The following is a 21,186-nucleotide window of genomic DNA, read 5'->3' on the forward strand; positions in this document are numbered from 1 at the left end:
TATTTCTTCACTGGGCTATTTTACCTGTTGGAGCCCTGGGGCTAATAGCATCCTGCTTTTCCAACCAGGGTTGTCACTTAGCCAGTATTATTATTATTATTGACTAGCTAAGCTACAACCTTGGTTGGAAAAGCAAGATGCTATAAGCCCAAGGGCTCCAACAGGGAAAAGTACCGTATTTTTATTAATATTACTAGCTAAGCTACAACCTTAGTTGGAAAAGCAAGATGCTATAAGCCCAAAGGCTCCGAACAGGGAAAAGTAGCCCAGTGAGGAAAGGAAACAAGGAAAAATAAAATATTTTAAGAACACCACCGCCACCAAAATAAATATTTCCTATATAAACTATAAAAACTTTAACAAAACAAGAGGAAGAGAAATAAGATAGAATAGTGTTCCCGAGTGTACCCTCAAGCAAGAGAACTCTAACCCAAGGAAGTGGAAGACCATGGTACAGAGGTTATGGCACTACCCAAGACTAGAGAACAACGGTTTGATTTTGGAGTGTTTTTCTCCTAGAAGAGCTGCTTACCATAGCTAAAGAGTATCTTCTACCCTTACCAAGAGGAAAGTAGCCACTGAACAGTAGCTACTACTACAGTAGTAGTAGTAGTAGTAGTAGTAGTAGTAGTAGTAGTAGTAGTAGTAGTAGTAGTAGTAAAATGTATAAGATAGAAAAAAACAAGAGATTGGTCATTGAGTGAATTTGAGATGCTAAAAAAGCCTTGGATGAGGAATTAAAGAAAACAGCATCAAATACTGATCACGGATATTTAAATATTGAAGTTTAACATCGTCGAAAACATAAAAATTTGATTAGATTTTACAAGTAAAAACTTTCGATATTATTCGTAGTTATGATACCAATGAACACATTGATTATAGTGCCGATTGTCTTTCAGCTACAAGACAATTTTATGATACAGCATTCAATGTGATTTTATCTTTTAATGAATAAAATTGGACATTTATTTATCTAATGTTATTTATATATTTGATAGTATATATAAGAGCCCTTCCAGAGTGGGAATACCTTAACGTGGCGAACAGGTTTGTGTATCGCCATGATTAGCAAACATGTACTAGTCAAGTACGCCCATACTAGGTTGGTTTGCTGTGAGCAATCAGACCAAATTCTCCCACCACCACCAATCCATACTGGCCGCCATGGTGAAGAAAATGGCCAAACCCCTGACATGAATAAGTACATTTGGCTTCATTAATTCCGGTACACTTCACGGGAAGCAAAATAGACGTCAGTGTACCGGAATTAATGAAGCCAACTGTACATTTCAGAGACCTTTATCTTGCAGTGGACAGGAAACTGCTACATTTGTTGTTGATGTTATTGTTGTTGCGTATATAAATAAGGATCCCACAGGGGGCCTGAATGTCTTCGTGTGAGGTAGAGACAGATAATCAGACCAGTAACTAATCTAGAACGGGAATCCATCAGAGATACTCCCGAGGCAATGAACACAAGCCTTATACATATCTCATTGAGTAAGTCCAGTGAATTATGAATGAATAGGGCTTAGAACATCGTAAAAAGAAGCGGATTTTTAGCCTTACTCTCGGTTAAAGAATTTTCGTATTTCGAGTTGAACGAAACGCAAACAGTATTTCTTGTTATGATACATGATAAAGGCGAAAAAAATAGCTAAATGCAAATAAAAACGAAAATAAAAATAACAGGAACTAAATACAAATAGATATAGAAATTCAAAAGGGAAGTTCAATAATACATAGTAATGACAGCTATAAAAAAAAAATACTAAAGCAAAAATCACATTACCTGGTATGTATTGTCGAAGGAGTCATACATAAACCTAGTGATGAGCGAGGTCTTGCCAACTGTAAGAAAAGGAAAGAAAACTTTTAGTAATACAGTCTTAGGTTACAACTAACTAACAATATAATAACAGTAATAACATTTTCCTTGAGAAGTAAATTTGAAATAAGTATACCGGTATAATAAAAGTTATATTTTGCTTTTTTAATATAGTAATTTCATTAAGAATTTACGATTAAGTATAAACCAGTAATTATTATTATTACCAGCCAAGCTACAACCTTAGTTGGAAAAGCAAGATGCTATAAGCCCAGCGGCTCCAATAAGGAAAAATAGCCCAGTGAGGAAAGGAAATAAATAAATGATGAGAACAAATTAACAATAAATCATTCTAAAAACAATAACGTCAAAATAGATATATTATTATTATTTGCTAAGCCCCCCAGTTGGAAAAGCAGGACGCTATAAGCTATGAATATTTCGTATAGAAGGCTCTCTCTCTCTCTCTCTCTCTCTCTCTCTCTCTCTCTCTCTCTCTCTCTGATATTGTTTAAAACAAGGTCTTTAGAATACAACAGACCTTGGTAACAGAATTCCTCGAAACACAGAAAGTCCTGTAGGATTACAACAGTGACTAACTTCTACCAAACTGTACTAGACTCTGCTAACCAGACCCACACGTTTTCCATGCTCGTTGAGGTAGACATTTTAATTCCAGCCACGTACAGACAAGAGTGACGTACTACGTATTAGGGGTAGCAGAGAAGACACTGGGGGGAATACCATTCGATTTATGATTAGTTGATTTCTTATCTTCGAATACAGTGTGTTTTAATTAACCTGCAGCTGAAACATGTGGTTTAATTTCCCATTGCTAACCCTTCTCATAGTTCAAGTATTGCACATGTTTCGTGTTTCAATACAAACTTCTAACAGAGCCTTTAAATGTTCGGCCCCGAGACTATATATTAAGCTCCCACGAAACATTCGAATGCTTGAAGACATTAAGGCTTTCAAGAGGATACTGAAGACTTTCTTATTTCATGAGTCTTTTGACAGTGACGATTTAACAGTAAATGAAGAATATTTGATTTGAAAAGATAAATACTGTACTGTGAACGAACAAGGTAAAACGACAGTGGAGGTTCTGTAGAGAGTGGGGTTCCCCTGCTGTATGGGACCGGAAAAGCATGCATCAATATAAAGTAAAGTAAAGTATTCAATACTTCAGGTTTCAGATGAATTAATATTGAAGAAAAAGAAAAATTAATGACGTCCTCATACAAGAAAAATATCGAACAAAGCCCTCATTAAAATGTCGATACTCTAGCCCACAATTGAAACCCTTTTTCTCTCCCAACAATGAAATTTTAACAATAGTTTTATTGTACTATTCATAAACAACGTTTTCAATGTCTTCATTCATTAGGTAATTAACGAAAAACATTTTAGTCTTATATAACAAATAGGTTCTGAGAGAGTCGAAGAACAATTATAGTTATGGTACAGTCGGACGCATGAATTCCTATCACGTCACACTGAGGAAGTGTGCCCTGTCCGTCCTTACTGCATTGTGAGTCATCCGATAATATAGGGAGAGATTCCAAAGCTAATGGGCGGGGCCACATATAGGTACTCGCTGTGCAGTAAGGGTGTGACAGGATACATTTCCTCAGAAAGAGGTTTGCCAGGAATTCCTGTATCCAACTGTACATGAGACTTTTATTTTATATTTTTGTTGTTTCTTTACCAGATCCAGTATACAAAGAAAGTGCGATTGCAGGACCAAGGGTGTTCCTGCAGTCTCACACTCTCAAAATAACTGAACGAGTCACACTATATATTCTATTATCTTTTCTCAAATCTACAATAAAATCATTCTTAACAACAAGAATTAATTCCGAGAAAAATAAAACGTGCTACTGAATTCCGATACCTACCACCCATTTTATACCAACCATCTGTTGGTATTATGAAATGATAAAAATAATTAATATTTACGATAGTGTTCCCAATTTATTCTGCAGACTAAAGGTGCGTCTACACATGCCCTTGAAGGTCTCGAACATGTGTTGGCAAAACATTTTCCAGCATGTTATAGTACAGAATGGCATTACCATGTGTACAGATGTGTTCTAACTATTTAATTATCATCCTGGCAGCATGTCAGTAGCAAAGGTGAGGTGAATAACGAGTCCACATGTGATGGGTTCATGGGCTGCATGAAGTCAGCTGCCAAAAAAACCTGCCAGCTGTGTGTACCATCTTCTTGGAGACACGACTGTTAAACTTGTTACCAGCTTATTAGTGAGCTTACTAACTAGTTACAAGCACGATTGTCAGCTAGGTGTACCATCTTCTTGGAGACACGGCTGTTAAACTTTTTACAAGCTTGTTAATGAGCTTGCTAACTACATGTTACTAGAACGTTCGTCAGCTACATGTACAAACTTCTTGTGGATATGCCTGTTACTAACTTGTTACCAGCTCATTAATGAGCTTCTTAACTCCTTGTTACAAGCACGACTGTCAGATAGGTGTACCATCTTCTTGGAGACACGATTGTTAATCTTGTTACAAGCTTGTTAATGAGCTTGCTAACTACTTGTTAATAGAGCGTTCGTCTGCTACATGTACAAACTTCTTGTGGATACGACTTAAACTTGTTACAGGTACCAGCTTATTAGTGAGGTTGCTAACTACTTGTTACTAGCACATTCGTCAGCAAGGTATACCAAGTTCTTGAAGAAAGGACTACTAAACATGTTATAAGTTTGCTAGTGAGCTTACAAAATACTTGCTACTAGCACGTTCGTCAGCTAGATGTACAAACTTCTTGTGGACATAATTGTTAAACTTGTTAGCAAGCTTGCTAACTACTTGTTGCCAGCACACGTTTGAGGGTGCGTGTGGACTTGAGTAATGTGTCTTGTCAAAGATTTAACTGAATGACAAACTACAAGGCTATAAACGAAGATCACCTAACACATGGCCATATAATTGAACTTGAAGCACCTAAAAAACTATATAAACGTTTTATCATTACTATTATTATTACTATTATCATTATTATTATTACTACTATACTACAACCCTAGTTGGAAAAACATGATGCTATAAGCCCAAGGGCTCCAACGGGCAAAGTAGTCCAGTGAGGAAAGGAAATTGGAAATAAAACAGTGGGCCTGCGTGTACCCTCAAGCAAGACAGTACAAGACCATGGTAAAAAGGTTATGGCACTACCCAAGATTAGAGAACAATGGTTTGATTTTGGATATCTTAAATAGATTGAATATATCGGAGATTCTTGAATAAAAATTTAAAAAGAAAAAAACAATATTAGATCACTGATTTCTTTTAAATATTTCAACATTTCTGAACAATTACGTTCTAATTATTTGAAAATTTTATATAAATAAAAAAAGGGTAAAACACTAAAACTTGAATGTTACAAGATTGTTGCAACTCTCGGATGGCTGCAAATACATATACAATGTGTATATATACAAAGCTATATATTACACATACATATACACATCTTATTTCCTTGACTCCTGACTTATTTGTCAAACAAATATGGAAGCCCTCACTACATTCCTAAATAACCCACCCAAAAAATTTCTTTAAGAAAACTTCTCTCGTAAAATCAATCCACAGATAATAAATAGCTCAAAATCCTTGAGATACAGAATGTGTTTTCAAGAATCATCCTGAAATCTCATCTTGATAAAAAATAAAAACCTTCAAAGAATTTTTCGAAAGCAAGATAAACACAATGGCATAACTTTCACAACTTTTATACAACTTATTCCAAATCAAGATGCAATCTATTAAATATTCAAGATTTAACTGGACCCATGTCTTGTTAGATTAGGTTGAGTTGGGGTAGGTTGGGTTAGGTTAGGTTAGATAAGGTTGTGTTTGTTTAGTAAAGTTAGGTTAAGTTGAGTACAGGTGTTTTGGGTTAGGATAGGTTCATCCACTCGACACCAACAGGCAAAGCCCAAAAGGGGATATCTGTAATAATTAAGAAACCCTAAAAAAGACTTAGGAAGATGTCTTACTTATCAGAGCCTTGGCTTAAAAAAAAAATAAAAAAAAAAATTGCTAAAAAACAATCGTTAAATCTAAGACAAAAAAATTGTAGTGGTAAAAGCAAGAGAGAGAGAGAGAGAGAGAGAGAGAGAGAGAGAGAGAGAGAGAGAGAGAGAGAGAGAGAGAGAGAGAGAGAGAGAGAGAGAGAGATACATCGAAGGCCACTGAATTATTGAAGAAATCCTTCAAACTCTGACAGGGGACAGGCTGGGAGGTGGATAGAAAGGTCTGCAGGGAATACAGCTTAGAGAGACCAAGATGAAGTGGAAGAAATGGAATCAACATTTAACACAGTGTAGAACTACATTGGAAATTGTTCAGAATAAAGTTGCAGGTGAAGATAAAAATTTAATATTAAAAACTGCATCAAAACCAACATGGAATAAAATAAATAAAAACCACAGTATTTAAACATTTAAGGTATTAATCAAAGAACCTACTAAATATAAAAATAGTTATTAACTGAAAGAAGGATACCCATGAAGAAGTAACAAATTAAATTATAAATGCTAAATCAACATTACCAATAATAGCAAGTGATTAGTTGAAATCAGGAGGATAACCAGACAATTTCAGACCTAAGCATAAATAAAAAAGGAATCAATGGAAATTTTATTAATATCAGAAGTGAGTTGACTGATAAAATAAGAGTATGCAGATGATGCATTGCGTCATCGAGTTATAAAAGCAAGCCAGGAGTTGGAGAAAAGTTATAATGGATTTGTGCAAATCATCAAATATTTGTTTGGAGTTTGGATAGGATGCTTGTCTTTGAAAATGATCATCTTTAGTGACTACTAAATAAAAATTATTAAATGCAAAAAAATCCTTTCAGACCTAAAGAGGGGTAATCTGCCAGCTTAATCAGAACAGTTAACTATGTACTGTAAATGGGTATTATATAGACGGGGGCACAGGTCCCTCGCCCAGAAATAGAATTTTCCTTCGTCAAAATCCCTTATATAGACGGGGGATACTAAAATTACATCAAGTGTAGTACTATTAATGGTAATATTGTACTGTGTCCCATACGACACACAATAGTGAAAGCAGCTGCTGGTCCAGCTGAAGAATCACAGATAAAAGATATCCCTCAAGGACCTACAAAGAGTCCTTGTTTGCGTACTACACTGATGGAGAAAGCAGAAAGGCAATAAGCCCCACTGTATACTGATTATTCCAGTACAGTATTATCATTACTCGATAAGCCACAACCCTAGTTGGAAAATAAGATGTTACAAGCCCAAGGGCTTTGACAAGGAAAGCAAGCAAGTGTAGCAAAAAAGTAGAGAAATAACAAGTGAAATATGTATAAGGAATAATTCATAAAATATATAAAACATACTGAGATTAACAACTTGAAAATTGATCAGCCACACATACAATACTATGAAACAGAGCTCACAGTATGTTAACCTGTTCAACAAAAATATTTCCAGAGATTGAACTTCTGTAGTTCCACCAATTATTATTATTATTATTACTAGCCAAGCTACAACCCTAGTTGGAAAAGCAAGATGCTATAAGCCCAAGGGCTCCAACAGGGAAAAATAGCTCAACAACTATATTTTTAAAACATGTCACACCTGGAATATAACTTCTAGAATAGTGTGTAGTATTGAATCTAATAATAGAGAAGACAAAACAGATGTAACTGCATACCCAGTACCCTGTACTATATAATGGATGGAAAAGGATGGTCAGAATCATGAAAAATTTCAAGTAACAAACACAAAGAACTAACTAAATGAGATTCATATCTAGATCAGGGATGAAGAATTTAATGACCTAAAGTTGAAAGCTAAACCAAAGAAAGAAGTATTAGGAATGCCTAGAAGAGGGAGAAGGAGATTTGAGAAGTAGGGATTAAATAACAATGAAATAAAGATATCACAGTGACCAGAGAAAAGGCAAGGATCATGTGAATGCTCAAAATAAAATATATCGTATTCTATATTCCCTTTGGTTACAAATGAACAGGATCAATACTCATAACTGGAATGAGGGACTTCATATGCAAAGCAATGGTAAAAAGAACTTATAGTAAAGAGATGCACCAATAAAATAAAGTTACATCAAAGGTAGACATTGAAGGCAGTAGAGAATTTCTGGTAACCTGGAGACTATATCCTAAATGATGACTGTAAATAGAAGCAACAACTGCCTGGTTGCAGGGGAAGGAGAAAGCTGGACTCTGGTAAACAAATATAAGTTCCAAGAATAAAAATCAATATGTACAAGAACAACCTGCGATTACAAGGCACTGTATTTTAAGGCCACTCATGAATAGCAGAGGCAATGGACAGTGACATTGCCCTAGCAAGCAGGACAATGCCCTAAAGTGACCTTATATTCATAAGATCAATACCTAAGCCCCCTCTTAACACAAGGTAGGACGAGGGATAGCCAGGCAATGGCTGCTGATGACCAAGCAGGTAGGCCTATAGGCTCCTTCAAACCTACCCATCCTTAGCTCACTTGGATGGTAAGGTTGCAGCCACTAAAGGAACAAACGAGTTTGAGCGGGACTTGAACCACAGTCAGGCAATCACCAGGCAGAGACGTTACCAATAGGACACAACCACCACATATAATAAAACAGCAGAGAAGCAATCAAGAAATCTTGTATAAGTGATAATTCAGACATTAAAATGTAGAATGGAGATAATCAAAATGTCTTAACTCCAGAAATGGAAAATGCAACAATGCCAATAGTGATTAGGAAGTAAAGAAAAAAAAAAAAGAAGTATACTGGTATCCCTAACAATCCAAAGTAAATTGCTACATGGAGTCAAAGATAAATCTAAAGCACATTTTTAACATTACAATTACACTATGTACTGTATTCTCTCCATAATCATCAAATGCTAGAGTCATGCCTTCGGCTTTTCCATGTAGGGTTGTAGCCTACCTAGTAGTAGTTATAACAAAAATAATACAATACTGTATTTCATACCATACAGTAGCCAAGGAGTTACAATCTTAGCTAATGAGTAAAAAAAAGAACCAATTTTTGGTGAAAGTGAACTCTAACAATAAATTTATCGAAATAAAGAGTAGGTGTGATCCTTGGAGAAAAAAACACTAAATTTATCAAAATAAAAAGTGTGATCCTTGGAGAAAAAACACACAGAACATAAAATGTAAACAACACATTAAATTACATTGTATTACTCAGTAAAGCAGATTCTCAGCCTACCCAAGATGCTCTGAGGCCAGAATATTTGCATTTAAAAGCAAAACTATAGTCAAGTAGAGTTTCAGCATATCCATTCTTAAAACACACAAGCCAAATAGGTATTCCTCTGCAGCCTTGACAAAGATACTAACTCTCAAACTAATGCAAAATGCTGCATTCCTTAATGTGGCTCTTGACAACTATGTGGTGAGCAGAATAACTTTTTCATTAGCTTGGTATAGTTGAGCACAAGAGCCTCTTTCCATTTCCCAAATAGAACATTGCAAAATTGAAACAAAACTCCGAGAGAAAACATAAGAGCTAAAGTATATCTAAATGGAGCTATACCTGAAGCACTCTAGGTACTACCTAGTGGAAATGGCTCAGCCTATAGTATTATTAGCTAAGCTACAACCCTAGTTGGAAAAGCATGATGCTATAACCCCAAGGGCTCCATCAGGGAAAATAGCCCAGTGAAGAAAGGAAATAAGGAGACAGACAATAGTGCGTCTAAGTACACCCTTAAGCAAAAAAGCTCTAACCCAAAACAGTACAAGACCATTTTACAGAGGCTGTAGCAGGAGAACGAACAGGGTTATACTGTATTACAAGAGGGAAAAATTCTTTTATATTTTAGTTATGTAAAGGTACAGCAAATAAACTTCTGAGAATATTCTTTGAATAATAAAACATGTCTGAAAACAAAGTATACAGTACATATGGTGCATATGATTTAAAAGTACTGTACTACTGTATTACAGTACTGAATTCTATATCTATGAACATCTGCAACAATAACACTGCACTGTCAAGATGACTATAAAATGGTTTAACATCGTAAAGGATTGGAAACCTTCAAAACATTGCAGCACGACAATGTACATCATCAATATAATGCGACGTGCTGATGAATGGCATACACAGATCTTTGGGAAGAAGGCAACAGAGTTACAATAACGTACAAACAGAAGTTCCACAATGGAATGAGAATTTCCAAAGATAACAAAAAGGATATGATCAGAAGGTCAAGCCATAATTAGCATTGTTAGCAAAAAGGAAACCAAACATTTCATGCAATATTGACTGAAGGTTCAAATAACCGGAAAAATTTAGTATCTAAGACAAAATAGCATTCCAATATGAATCGTGCTAAATATCTGCCGCCTGTGGTATCAAGTATTATCATCCGAGGAGATAAGAATAGATACAAGATCCTGCAAATTGAGTTCATGGTTAAAATTTTCAAAAGCTACCAATACTCAAGCAGATATATAAAATGTCAAGTGCTGATGAAAGAGATTCCATATAATTCAACAGAGCATCACTAACCCTCTGAAAAGCCAATGACGAACAGTGCATCATCCATACATGAAGCTCTATAGAAAATTTACTTAGTTTTCTCATGTTATTTTCAGTTTCTTTCTATCTTTATTATTTTGTTAGTATCCATACGAAACATCAACATTGACGTCATTTCTCACAGTAAAAAAAAAGTTTGTTACTTATGGAATAAATTAAACCCTTATGACAATACTGTAACGTTAAGTAGATATATTCACATAAGGAACTATGATGTAGACGATATCCTCCATATCATCCTTTCAAAAGCACATCGCCTATACTGCATTACCTCCCGTAAGGCAAGAAATATTGGCGAGCTTTAATATTTCAATGTTGATTAGTATCCTCTCAAAGGAGCTTTCCGAGTACTATTGTTATTTCTCTTGGGGAACACCTTTCCATTTATAAAGTAGAGTAGATACAATTGGATTATACAATACAAAGCTATGACATTACTACATCATCATTAAAATCATAATCATTACAGTATTCAAAATAAAAAAAAATACTAGGATATACAAAGGAACTGTTTATGAAAGAAGCCTTACCAAGTTCACCTTTTTCATAAGGAATACTATCCATTCTAAACCAAATACAAGAGTACAGTAATCTTAAGGTATTAACAGTAAGCTACGCTTGTAAATATTGATGCCAATCAATTGATATAATGTGGTTTATTGACATGCCCAATGTCATTCATAACATCTTAAAAGTAATCAAGTATGCCACGTTCTTCAGTGTTGTATATTTGATAACCAATAGCATAAGCCTATCAATAATGTCCAGAGAAGCTTACCAAACTTGATAATGAATCTCTAATTTGATTGGTCCTACACCAAAGTTTGAACTGGAAGGGAAAACTTAAAAATCTACGTGGCTTTATTACCAGGCAAAACTATCACTCATTCCCAGTCGAGCCCTACCCCTAAGCTCCGCCTCGAGATATCATTCTCTAGGTCCGGTGTGAGACGAGTACTTGTCCTTGGAGTTGACAATGCTGCAAATCAGTATCCAAAAGTATAGTAAGTCACCTAGAAAAGAACTGTGTTCCAAGAGTGGGTTCTAAAGTCCAACATTATTACACTTGGTATCTAGCCAACAATCCCTAACCCCTAACCCAATCTCACTATCGCCTGTGATCTAGCAATGTATAAAGAATTTTTCCAGCTATTTTTGCATCATAAAATGCTTCTAAAATAGATTTGGATTGTTCGTACATAATTTTATACTTACTGTATTTTAATCCTTTTTAATTTATTCCTCACAGGGTCTTTGAAATTCTTTATGTAGGGAATCTAGTGTACACCAAGCTGTCAAGAGACAACTTTATAGATGGAAGTGCCATTAGAATAAATAAATAAAAGAAGAAATCACAAAATAGCCAAGAAATTGGGCACAAAAACTAGTTTTCCTTACGTGCATGACACTAAAACATGTTACTTAACCCTTTTACCCCCAAAGGACGTACTGGTACGTTTCACAAAACTCATCCCTTTACCCGCATGGACGTACCAGTACGTCCTTGCCAAAAACTGCTATTTAAAATTTTTTTTGCATATTTTTGATAATTTTTTGAGAAATTTCAGGCATTTTCCAAGAGAATGAGACCGACCTGACTATGACAAAAATTAAGGCTGTTAGAGCAATTTAAAAAAAAATATACAGCAAAATGTGCTAAAAAAAAAAAAAAAAACAACCCCTTGGGGGTTAAGGGTTGGAAATTTCCAAATACCCTGGGGGTAATAGGGTTTAAAGCAGACAAGAGTAATACACCCACAAATGAAGTAGTAATACCCAAAACTCATTGAAAAGAAGACAGTTATAGGCCGACACAAACTGGCGATGTCCAAGACTCGCTTACCAGCCAGGGTATAACACCCAACCAGCTGATTAAGCCATTTTGTTTGACATCGTACAAAACCATACAATTCTTTTTTTGTAGATTACACATCCCAGTATCTTCGATTACAACCCACTCACGTCCAAATTGTCTGGGCATAGCCAACCAACAATAAGCAGTAATCACCATACATACCTAAACAAGAAAAGGAATGATTATTGCCAAGGACTGGATTGTTTGTTAATTCACTCCCTAAGTTATTTGAAATTTATGCATTTATTCAACACAGTATACATAAAAATTCAAATCAGTATGCTTATGACACACACCCCCATTAGTTAGACCTCAAGCTCTATATATACATTATATACACTGCATTAAGCAGACAATTTCTTACAGCCCTTGAATAAGCTATAGTTATGCCACTCATAACAGACACTTGAGATCTAGAGTGCCATAATCGGTTACCTTATGACTTCTTTTTTTGCATTGGTGTCGACCAATGCCTTCTCAAGACAAAATAAATTTTGACAATACGTGTAGACCTAATCTTCGAGTCAATTCAGAGTTGTATCTTACCCTGCTCACATTGTCCAAAAACTAGATCTTATAGAGAAGGGTCTTTCATTATGAATTGCAACAATAGAGAATACTGTGTATAATTAAATAAAGAAATCACAATACTATACACATCACTAACAAGAAAAACTCAAATAGCCAAGGATTCATCAATGAAATGACCAGAGTGTTTATATAAAGATGGGTCACAGTTCAGAAAGTAAGTTGAATCATCTTAACCTAACCCTAACTAATAAAGAATGTTTCAGTTTCATTATATTTGATGTGTATCTTATTTTTATTTTAAATCTCTATAATAAGTATAACTACGTAAATGTTGAATTTAGTATATGATTATAATTTTCTTTCATTATAAATATAATATAACCATAACTTACAAACGTATAGGTTCCAAGAAGCTGTTTGTAAGTAGTATTTTGTTAAATTTTGGCCTAGGGTAGGACTAACCTGAACCCCATGTCTACAATTCTAGGCTACAAAGTCAACAAATAGTCCCGTTTCATACAAAATAATATCAAGTTATTGCAAATATCACTTTGCTTACTGAATCAAATCATATTACAGCATTTCTTTTAAACACGTCCCTGATACATACACAATATCTCTCGGGATATTCGATCCAAGGGTTAGAAACCTGTGATACCTCTACAAGTAGAATTCCCTGGTATATCACTCGCAGGAAATATCCCAAGTGGAAGCTGCCTAGGGGAACTTCCATCAGGACGACATGACTATCACCCAAACAATAGATTTTTCCTATGTCAAAATACCTTTAATTACAAATTTTTTTTTTATCTTATTACAGAGTACAGACTTTTGAATAAAATATATGAGAATATAATTTCAGTTGGATTTGCAAGTTGACGTTTGTAAGCCGAGGACCTTCTACTACCAAACTAACCTAATGTATTCAATGGGAATGAAATAGTATGACCATATAGAGATGACATAATAATCAATGACTATATGATAAAGCATCTCACAAGAAATCTTCCAAGTAATTCACATTAGAATAAATCTTCAAAGATTTCCAGTACATCCAATTGCACCTCTGCATCAGGTTAGAAAGGACTAAAGATGTTATTAGACAATCAGTACAATACTTTGTCAAATGCAAAGAATTGCAATAAGTAGCAAATGCTCAACATAACACTGAGCTAATCAAGGGAGAGTCATTACTGTACTGTGCACTTTCAAAGTTACTATTGCATTGAGGGTAGAATGCAGTATATACTGCATTCATATCCAGGTTCAATTTGGTGATAATGTCTTTCGTTACATCAGTCAATATGAGCAAACTAAAAGGAAGTACAGTAATTACTTTAAAAGTACCTCAAGATATAGCACTGATCATCTGTGGATCTTATGAGAATGTTGCTTGTGCAATGGAAAAACTGTCAAACTTTGAACATTTTATTACCATTTAACATGGTTAGGCCTTTCTTTTATTTCCGAGTTTTATTCACCGGCAGACGCAATATGCGATCTGGATGTAAAACGGCATGATTTGGATAAGGTTAATTGCAGCCTCAAGATAAGGGGGTTGAACGTATGTGACCAGAATATACTTATTAATCTTTGTTGTTTAATGGTGGTACCTTAACGTAACAGGCCCACGTTATGTGCATCATGGCATCGGTCTTAAAAATTCCATGTAGTGCAAGCAACATTTCTGGGTGTATCTTAAAAAATTTTATTGAATGGCATTTATACTACAATATTGCAACATTCTTGCTTCTACACATTGCATAGGATTTATTAACAAAGTTGGCATTAGCATAGAATAGGCTATGCATTGCTATACTGTACAGTATAACTTGATTACTGTACTGTATTAGCAAATATCTGCAAATAAGGGCCTAACACAAGCTTGGGGTTATACCATAATCTAGCTAAGCCCATTTTATGGGGTGAAATAATCTCCATGGATCTACTGTAACATATTTGCATTGGACAGAGGTTAAACAAGAGGAATTTTCAAAGTATCGAAAGAAAATATTTAAGGAAATAGGCTTTTAAATTGTTGTACCGGCAATCTCAAAATTATCAATGGCAGGAGCGTGTTTTTACACAAAATCTAACATCCATAGTGGTTTACATATGGTATGCAGCTCTTCTAGGAGAAGGACACTCCGAAATCAAACCATTGTTCTCTAGTCTTGGGTAGTGCCATAACAACTCTACCATGGTCTTCCACTGTCTTGGATTAGAGTTCTCTTGCTTGAGGGTACACTCGGGCACACTATTCTATCCTATTTCTCTTCTTGTTTTGTTAAAGTTTTTATAGTTTACATAAGAAATATTGTTGTTGTTACTATTCTTAAAATAATTTTTTCCTTGTTTCCTTTCCTCACTCGACTGTTTTCCCTGTTGGAGCCCCTGGGCTTATAGCATCCTGCTTTTCCAACTAGGGTTGCAGCTTAGCAAGTAATAATAATAATAAAGTTTGCAGGACCTGGATTTACAAACTAAATTAGAATAAAAGAATTACGACTACACAATGAATCTAATCAGCAACCAGTAAACAATACTACTGTTCTTTCAATACTACTGTACAGGAAGCATAGTTAAAAGTGACTGTATAAACGACAAACCAATCACACGTATAATTTCAATATTATAACTAAAATTTTGAAATCCTGCATGCAAACTCCACAACTCACAAGCTACCACATTAACGACCACTTTCTAAATGCCGTAGAGGACCACAAAAACCACATCATGTGTCAGATTAGAAAGCTATTCCTAGCAAACTGCAAAGATATTGATTCAGACTTTTGATTCTATGCAGTTTCCTTCCAAAGGAAAATGTACATATTTTAGTAGATTCTTCTGCGAGTTTAAGTAACACTTATAGTGAGGTTATTATAATCAACAATTACAGAATACACATTAAAATTATAACTCGTCTCCTATACTGAAGTAAAAGGTTATAATTATCAAGCACTGTACAATCCACATTAAAATTATATTCCTCATCTACTAGTCATACTAATGTTTAAATCAGAGATTCTGTTTATTATAATTATTCATACAAGAATTGTAAGGGTACTCTAATGAAAATTGAAAAAAATATCTCGGAAATAATTTGGAAGGGTAAAAAATATTTCGGAAGGGTAAAAAATATCTCGGAAGGGTAAAAAATATTTCGGAAGGGTAAAAAATATTTCGGAAGGGTAAAAAATATCTCAAAAAGGTAAAAAATAGTCCTCCAAACCACGTAGCCACAGTACCCATATAAGCGAAGGAAAGGAAAAGGACAACAATGCTGTAGTACTGCACTAAGAAGGTCCTCAACTTACAAAACATTCGGAAATACAAAACGGATTTGACATAGGAAAAATCTATTTTTGGGCGAGATAGCCATGTCGTCCTGATGGAAGTTCCCTTCGGCAGCTTCCTACTGTATAATATTTCTGCGATTGATATTACAAGAGAATTACCGTCGGGTATGACGGGGCTCTAACCCAAGGAACGACTATCCGGAGATATCGTGTACAATCAGGGACATATCCTAAGATAACCATAGATATCTGCACCCCTAACAGATTTTACCCAGTTTAATCCACTAAGGGGAAGGATAAGTGAGGAGCCGTTACATATCCTCTCACCTTACGGTGCCCTTGAACGTCTCTGGTGTCTCATCCAACAATTATTTTTTTTTTTACACGTAGCAAGTATCTCTAAATGCTGACTATTCCAATCTAACGCCCCTAATAGGGGTTTGGATATTCAATTAAAATCATAAATCTGATACTGTATCAAAAGTTCATAAAATGACTATAATACAACAATGCTATATAATTTAATACAGTAAGCAAGAAGACATTTTCAATGTGAAACAAACTATTTGTTAACTTTTGCAGCTGAAAATCGTAGGCAAGAGTGTCAGGTGAAGCCTACCCCAGGACAAAATTTCACAAAATTATTAAGTTTGTAAGGTGAAGACACTCTGTATACTGTTTAAGGCAAAGTTTGCATTAGCATAGCTTATGAAGTCAAATGTCAAAATAAAATATGCAAACTGAGTACATGTTTTGATAACATTAATGCCAATCACATTTTATCAAAAATTTGCAAAGGAAGTTTTATATAAAGAAGCGTATCAACATAGAATTATCTTACATGAAATATGTGAAATATCTTCCTTTATAATTGCAGTGTATGTATAGTATAACCCATTAAATTTTTATATAAAATAGTCTCCAAAGAAAATTTTATATAAATAATTGTGTCCACAATGAATTAACTTATATAAATTATATAAAATATCTTCCATAATTACAATACTGTATATGTGTAGTATATCCTTTTATGAGATAATAAAAAAAAGTCACTATTAATACCGTTAACATATAAGTTCAACATTCTGAAAATCCCTGGAATGTGAAACCACTCTATCAAGAAGTCAAATGCTAGATTTAAATGTCATGCAGCTGAATTCCATTCCTCCCCCTTTAGCTTACTCCCTTTACCTTGGAAGAAGAAAGGCCAAAGCATCTCGAGTTAAAGACTGTGAAATTCAATAAATGAATTAATTCGCACTAATTTAGCCCAAAAAATAAAGATCTGTGATTATACGAGGCTATACTAAATTCAACGGTTAAAATAATTATATTCCTTATAAAGATTTAAAATAAAAAAGATAAAGCAAATCAAATTTAATGATGAAAATGTCTCACTTAAATTGAGTTACAAACTGTGAAATTCGATAAATGAATTAATTCGCACTAATTTTGCCCAAAAACCAAAGATCTGTGATTGTACGAGGCTATGCTAAATTCCACGATTACATAATTATATTTCTTATAAAGATTTAAAATGAAAAAATTTAACAGATGAAATTTAATGTCTCACTTAAGGCCAGAATGTTTACACAGTACACAAGAAACTAATTCATAAGTAACATTGACTAAATAATGAATAACTTAAGATTAGTACAAATTTCAAGACAATAGACTCCTCCATACCTCATGGATGAAATGAGTTAGGCAAATGACTAAATGATGGAAGTGTAGCCAAAGATTACGGTAAGCTACTACTGCAAATAAATCAATACAGGAACATCATCTTCACAGCAAAAAACTGGTCTAGTCTTAAGTAAGGTCGCCTTCTCTAATACACTGTACCAGATAATAATAAAGGTTAAAGGTGACTGGTTTCAGTTCCGGTTCCATCAGAATAGATGCTCACCAGAACGTCAGCCGGGCAAGCCCAACCCCCCACTGTGGTGCCCTACCACAGCAGTAGCCTCCCAGTAAACAGCTTAAACTTACGGTCCTGGGCGGGGATCGATCTCTTGCCATGCGAAATGCTAGGCAAACATGTTACCACTGTACTAGCCAGGAGGCTAAATACCATACAATAAAGTAAAGCACAAGATATATCTACTAAATATAAAATCTCAAATGTTGGTATGCTTACAATATACCTCCAGTATAATAAACCCTAAAATTTTATGATCATCAGGATAACCTCTGGATTATTCTTATACCATAAAAGCTGTCAGACCATCTCATAAAATATTTACTAAAGCTAACAAATCACAAAAGAGGAAAGCAAAAGCTACATCATCTAGTAAAAGAATAGAGGTATTAATTAAAAAAAAAAGGGCTATACAGTATTGCACACTATCAGCCGAAACCTATTGGGTAACCCCCAGAACAACTCGGATATATCATCCTATGCTACGTTAATCAGGTACTATTGATAACCATGAAAACCCATTAGGCAACAGGCAATCAATATACATGCAATATCGTAAAGTATATTATCGAACCCACCGAGTAACAGCGCTAAACTGTCAAGAAACATTTGACAGATGGAACTTTTCTCGGATTACAGATGGAAATAGAATTAGGTTAGGTTTAAAGATATCAGGGCTTTTAGCTACTGTGCGCCTAGACACTATAATAAACTGCCAACTAAAATGAAGGACCTAAAGGGAGCAATTGAATTTAAGAAGAAACTAAAGACATTACTTTTCACAAGATCATATGATTTGGAAGATGCTACAAACAAAGAATTATATAAGATATAATGAAAATGTTTCGTTAGATGATTAATATGGACCCGCCCGAGAAGTAGTTCACTCGACTTCAGTGGAGGGTTGGATTTAAACCCAAAACAAGTAAGTAAGTAAGTTAGTATTAGAAGTGTCTATATATAAAGGGAATAGATATTAATAAAGCCACATATCTTTGGCAGTGCATGACTAACCAAGCTTGAATTCCAGAAATTCTAAAATGAATCTGGTCACAAGTCTTCTGCAAGACAAAGGATTTACACTAAGCAGTGACATTACTATAATACTTTCAATAATTCAGCCTAAGTCAAATCTCTTACACAAAGTCATAGGAAGAGACAAGTGGACGTGCGAATAATGTAATTTCTTTCATTAGTTATTACCCTCTACTATTAGGCTTTGGAACTTTCCATCTGTCTCAGTTTCCCAAATTACACAATCTAGATGTAGTTCTGCTATATTCTATAAAGTCAAACACTATTTTCTTATGTCCTTGGTTTCAAGGTGATGCAATTCTGTCACATTCTATGAAATCAAACCTCATTTTCATATGCTAGGCTACATAAATAGCAGGTCTCTTCTTTTACCAAAACAGGCCCAATAAAACCACACAAAGAACTAAATATATTCAACGGCAAAGCCTACTCATTCTCATCAAAACTCGACGAGGAAGCACAGAAGGTCATACAATCAATGAATAGACTAATTACACAAACTATGCAATGACTCATTCTTCAAGAATTCACATACTTTCACCCATGACTAAAAAACAAAGAAAAAAAAAACCTTAACCAGAGCACAAGGTCCAAAAGGCCTAATAGACTATTACTTAGAAATTCAACTCTTTCCATGAATTGATTCCTTATGATAGAGAACTTGATACAGATTTTTTTATATTGCTTGATATCAAAGATCACAACGTTGATATCCTACCGATATTGTATTGAATCAATTATTTCAGTCTAGCTGGAATGATATATGTAGATAGTAAATTATATAGTTTGGTTCTAGTATGTATGTGTGTATATATATATATATATATATATATATATATATATATATATATATATATATATATATATATATATATATATATACACAAATACATATATATACATTATATATATATATATATATATATATATATATATATATATATATATATATATATATATATATATATATATATATATATACATAGACTATATATATATATATATATATATATATATATATATATATACATAGACATATATATATATATATATATATATATATATATATATACATATATATATATATATATATATATATATATATATATATATATATATATTTACTGTAACTGTAGGGGGAGGGGGATTTTAACTCTCCAACAAGGAGGTTTAGTCAGTCAAAATCAATACGTAGATAAACTTGAAATCCATTCTGGCAATTACATCCCGGTTTACAGAAGCAGATATTATTGTAAAGGATAGTTATAGATGAATAAATCTATTCTCGAGTATAATGCAGACAACAGACATTACAGGCAAGCAGACCTAATACCCCCCCCCCCCCCCAGGGGTCCCCCTACCCAGCCAGACCAATCCCCCAAACCAGCTGATTCACGAAAATCGATGCCACGTCCCCACGCCCTAAAAATTCTAACCCATCCCACGTCCCCATTCCTTAATCCCAGTACGCAATACTTTGCTAATCCAACTTTCTTCTACATCGTGAATAACTCCGAGCAACGTGAGAAGCGTAATTACGGAGGAAATTGAGAACGCCATGGAAGGTGTTTATATATACTCACCGCTCTGCTCTCCCAAGAAGACGAGCTTGAATTTCCTCAACGGGTTTCCGAATTCGCCCGACATGGACATGGTGTTATCTTGCGTTATGAGATAAATTTTGTCCCTGTGACCTCTACGGGTCTGTCCACACAGTTAAAAGTCACCAAATTTACACTAAGGTAAGACAACGTCGCAATGCAGCTGTCCGCCACGTACTGAGCTGTCTGACTTCCGGTGAAGTGTCAAGCTTGCAGAGTTCCCCTACAGGTGGCAGCACTAGTAGTACGGTACTAATCTGTCATGGCTAGTTTGATAACTGTGTTTTATACTGTCTTTTCTTGATTATATTTATGTATTTGATACTACGATATTTTTATTACTTTCATGAAGAGTATATGAATATATTTATTCTATGATTTATTGATAGATGCTTAATTCTATCTATAAACGAAAAAAATCGGTAGTAAACTTCAGTTTCTGTCATGGCTATTGAGACAACAACCCATTGCAAAGTCAATACTGAAAGTTCAAATAGCCATGACGCAACGTGAAACTTGC

At 34.6% G+C, this 21,186-nt stretch overlaps 1 protein-coding gene across 2 annotated transcripts in view; it reads right to left on the reverse strand.

Moving 5' to 3' along the window:
- The window catches only part of Rab6 (RAS oncogene family member Rab6), a 90,350-nt gene extending 69,479 nt beyond the window's left edge, over positions 1 to 20,871 (reverse strand). For both annotated transcript variants that reach the window (XM_068359988.1, XM_068359987.1), the window contains exons 1-2: positions 20,649 to 20,871; positions 1,796 to 1,854 (exon numbers count right to left, since the gene is read on the reverse strand). In XM_068359988.1, coding sequence (XP_068216089.1) covers positions 1,796 to 1,854; positions 20,649 to 20,718 — 129 coding nt within the window. In that variant the 5' untranslated portion in view covers positions 20,719 to 20,871. The remainder of the gene's footprint in view (positions 1 to 1,795; positions 1,855 to 20,648) is intronic.
- Positions 20,872 to 21,186: the final 315 nt, after the last annotated feature.

Source organism: Palaemon carinicauda, chromosome 36 (genome assembly GCF_036898095.1).
Source record: "Palaemon carinicauda isolate YSFRI2023 chromosome 36, ASM3689809v2, whole genome shotgun sequence".
NCBI lineage: Eukaryota > Metazoa > Arthropoda > Malacostraca > Decapoda > Palaemonidae > Palaemon > Palaemon carinicauda.